General features: G+C 50.5%; 1 protein-coding gene across 1 annotated transcript; it reads right to left on the reverse strand.

The window, feature by feature from the left end:
• Positions 1–268: 268 nt before the first annotated feature.
• Positions 269–1,302, reverse strand: LOC101349310 (histone H1.3). The gene has a single exon (XM_004384006.2). It carries the CDS (start codon positions 1,215–1,217, stop codon positions 555–557), a length of 663 nt encoding a protein of 220 aa, XP_004384063.1. The 5' UTR covers positions 1,218–1,302; the 3' UTR covers positions 269–554.
• Between the last annotated feature and the right edge of the window lie 812 nt (positions 1,303–2,114).

Genomic DNA, 2,114 nt, shown 5'->3' on the forward strand with positions numbered 1-2,114 from the left:
GCACCGCCTGCTCCGCAAGAGGAACTGCTCCGAGAGGGAAAGGGGACGGCGCGTCGGTGCACCTGGCGGCGGTGCTGGAGTACTTGACGGCCAAGATCCCGGAGCTGGCGGGCAGTGCGACTTGCGTCAAGAAGCGCATCATCCAGCGCCACTTGCAGCTGGCCATCCGCAACCACTAATGTCTCAACAAGCGCAAAGTCACCATCGCGCGGGGGGTGGGGGGTGACCTGCCCAAAAATATCCAGGCAGTGCTGCTTCCTTAAAGCCAAGGGAAAGTGGGGGTTCAAAACCAAAGTATTACCCTCCACCCGGGCCCCGCCACGCCAACAAGACCCAGCCGAATTAACAAGCCGTGTTTGTTCTGCGCAGTAGGGGGCAGTGGCGGATAGCCAGACGGGCCAATCACACCAGGGCGGGAATTTAAAAATTTCTATTGTCAAATACGCTGACATCGCACAATTGTAGACTTACAATCGCTCAGCTCTTTTGATTGAGATTTATGGGTGGCTCTGAAAAGAGCCTTTGAGGTTTGAAGCAGGAGGACCCTCCACACTTTACTTCTTCTTGGGAGCCGCCTTCTTTGCCTTTGTAGCCTTCGGTTTGGCAGATTTCGGCTTGGCTGCTTTAGGCTTAGGGGCCTTAGCCTTAGCTGGGCTCTTGACCGCCTTCTTGGGTTTGGCTTTCACCTTCTTCGGGCTCTTGGCCACCTTCTTTGCCTTAGCAGCTGCTGCCGGCTTCTTTGCCTTCTTCGGGGTCTTTTTGGCACTCTTCTTTGGGGTGGCCGCTCCCGTCGCCTTCTTTGGCTTCTTGGCAGTTCCCGAAGTCTTCTTGGGCTTGGCTGCCCCGGCTTTCTTGGCCTTGGGCTTGACTTCCCCGGGGGCCGCCTTCTTGTTGAGTTTGAAGGAGCCCGAGGCGCCGGTGCCTTTGGTCTGCACCAGGGTGCCCTTGCTCACTAGGCTCTTAAGACCCAGCTTGATGCGGCTGTTGTTCTTCTCCACATCATAGCCTGCGGCCGCCAGCGCTTTCTTCAGCGCGGCCAGCGACACGCCGCTGCGCTCCTTGGAGGCAGCCACTGCTTTAGTGATGAGCTCGGATACCGGTGGCCCGGACGCCTTGCGTTTTCCGGCAGCTGCGCCCGTTTTCTTTGCCTTTTTCTTTACAGGTGTCTTTTCCGCAGGTGCGGGAGCAGCAGGAGCAGCTGGAGCAGTCTCTGACATGCTTTTGTTTTGCTAGTAAAGCCAAAAACTAAAGTCAAAAACTGTCAGAACGGCGTGTTTTCGGCGCCAGAGTCTGGGGGTTTATATAGAGAGAAGCTGAGTGATGATTGGTTCCCTGCTCGGCGCGCCGCGCTGCTGGAGCAGGGCTCCTCGGCTTTGCTGCGTGGCTGTGTTTCTTGCCCCTTAAAAAAGGAGAAAAATATAAGAAATCTGGGCATGAAGTTATTAGAGATTTGGTGGAAACTGATCCGAGAAGCCTCAGGCTTCATTCTTACCTTTTTTGCTATACCTAGTTTCTAAACTGGCACCCTGAAACTTTCCTGGTTCCCCCAACTCTCTTCATAACTTAGGTCAAATTGAGACAACTTTCAGGTTTTCTTTAAAAATACTATTTCCCCACATTGCGTTTGTAATTCTTTCTTCCAGGGCACTGTTCTGGACATTCTTTTCTTCTCAACTTTATATAAATAAACTTATTTTTCCTAAAATGTGTAAGGAAAATCGGTTTCTCCGCGGGAGCAATAGCACAGGCTCTCCCGCGAGTTGTTTGCACCAAGCTCTAGAAATTGGCGCTGGGGTAAAACGTTTTATGAATAAGAAGGATGGTTATTTTGGAAAAGACCTTTTTTTTTCTTTTTTTTTTTAAAGTATTTGTGTGACCAATATGTAAGCTGGGTTTGATCTCGGTGTTTTGGTGATATAAACACTTTAGGAAGAATGGGGGTGGGGCTGCTCCAGCTGTCTTCTAGATCAACTGGTCTAAATAGGGTCACCAGCCTTCTCTAAAAAATCAATATTATAGATTTTTCAGACATAGAATGAATATTACAGATTAAGCACAGCATCTACAAAGAAGAAAAGTGAATCCTGAAGTGGTGGAACGGCAGGTCTAGTCAT

Source organism: Trichechus manatus, unplaced genomic scaffold (assembly GCF_000243295.1).
Source record: "Trichechus manatus latirostris isolate Lorelei unplaced genomic scaffold, TriManLat1.0 scaffold00115, whole genome shotgun sequence".
Lineage (NCBI taxonomy): Eukaryota > Metazoa > Chordata > Mammalia > Sirenia > Trichechidae > Trichechus > Trichechus manatus.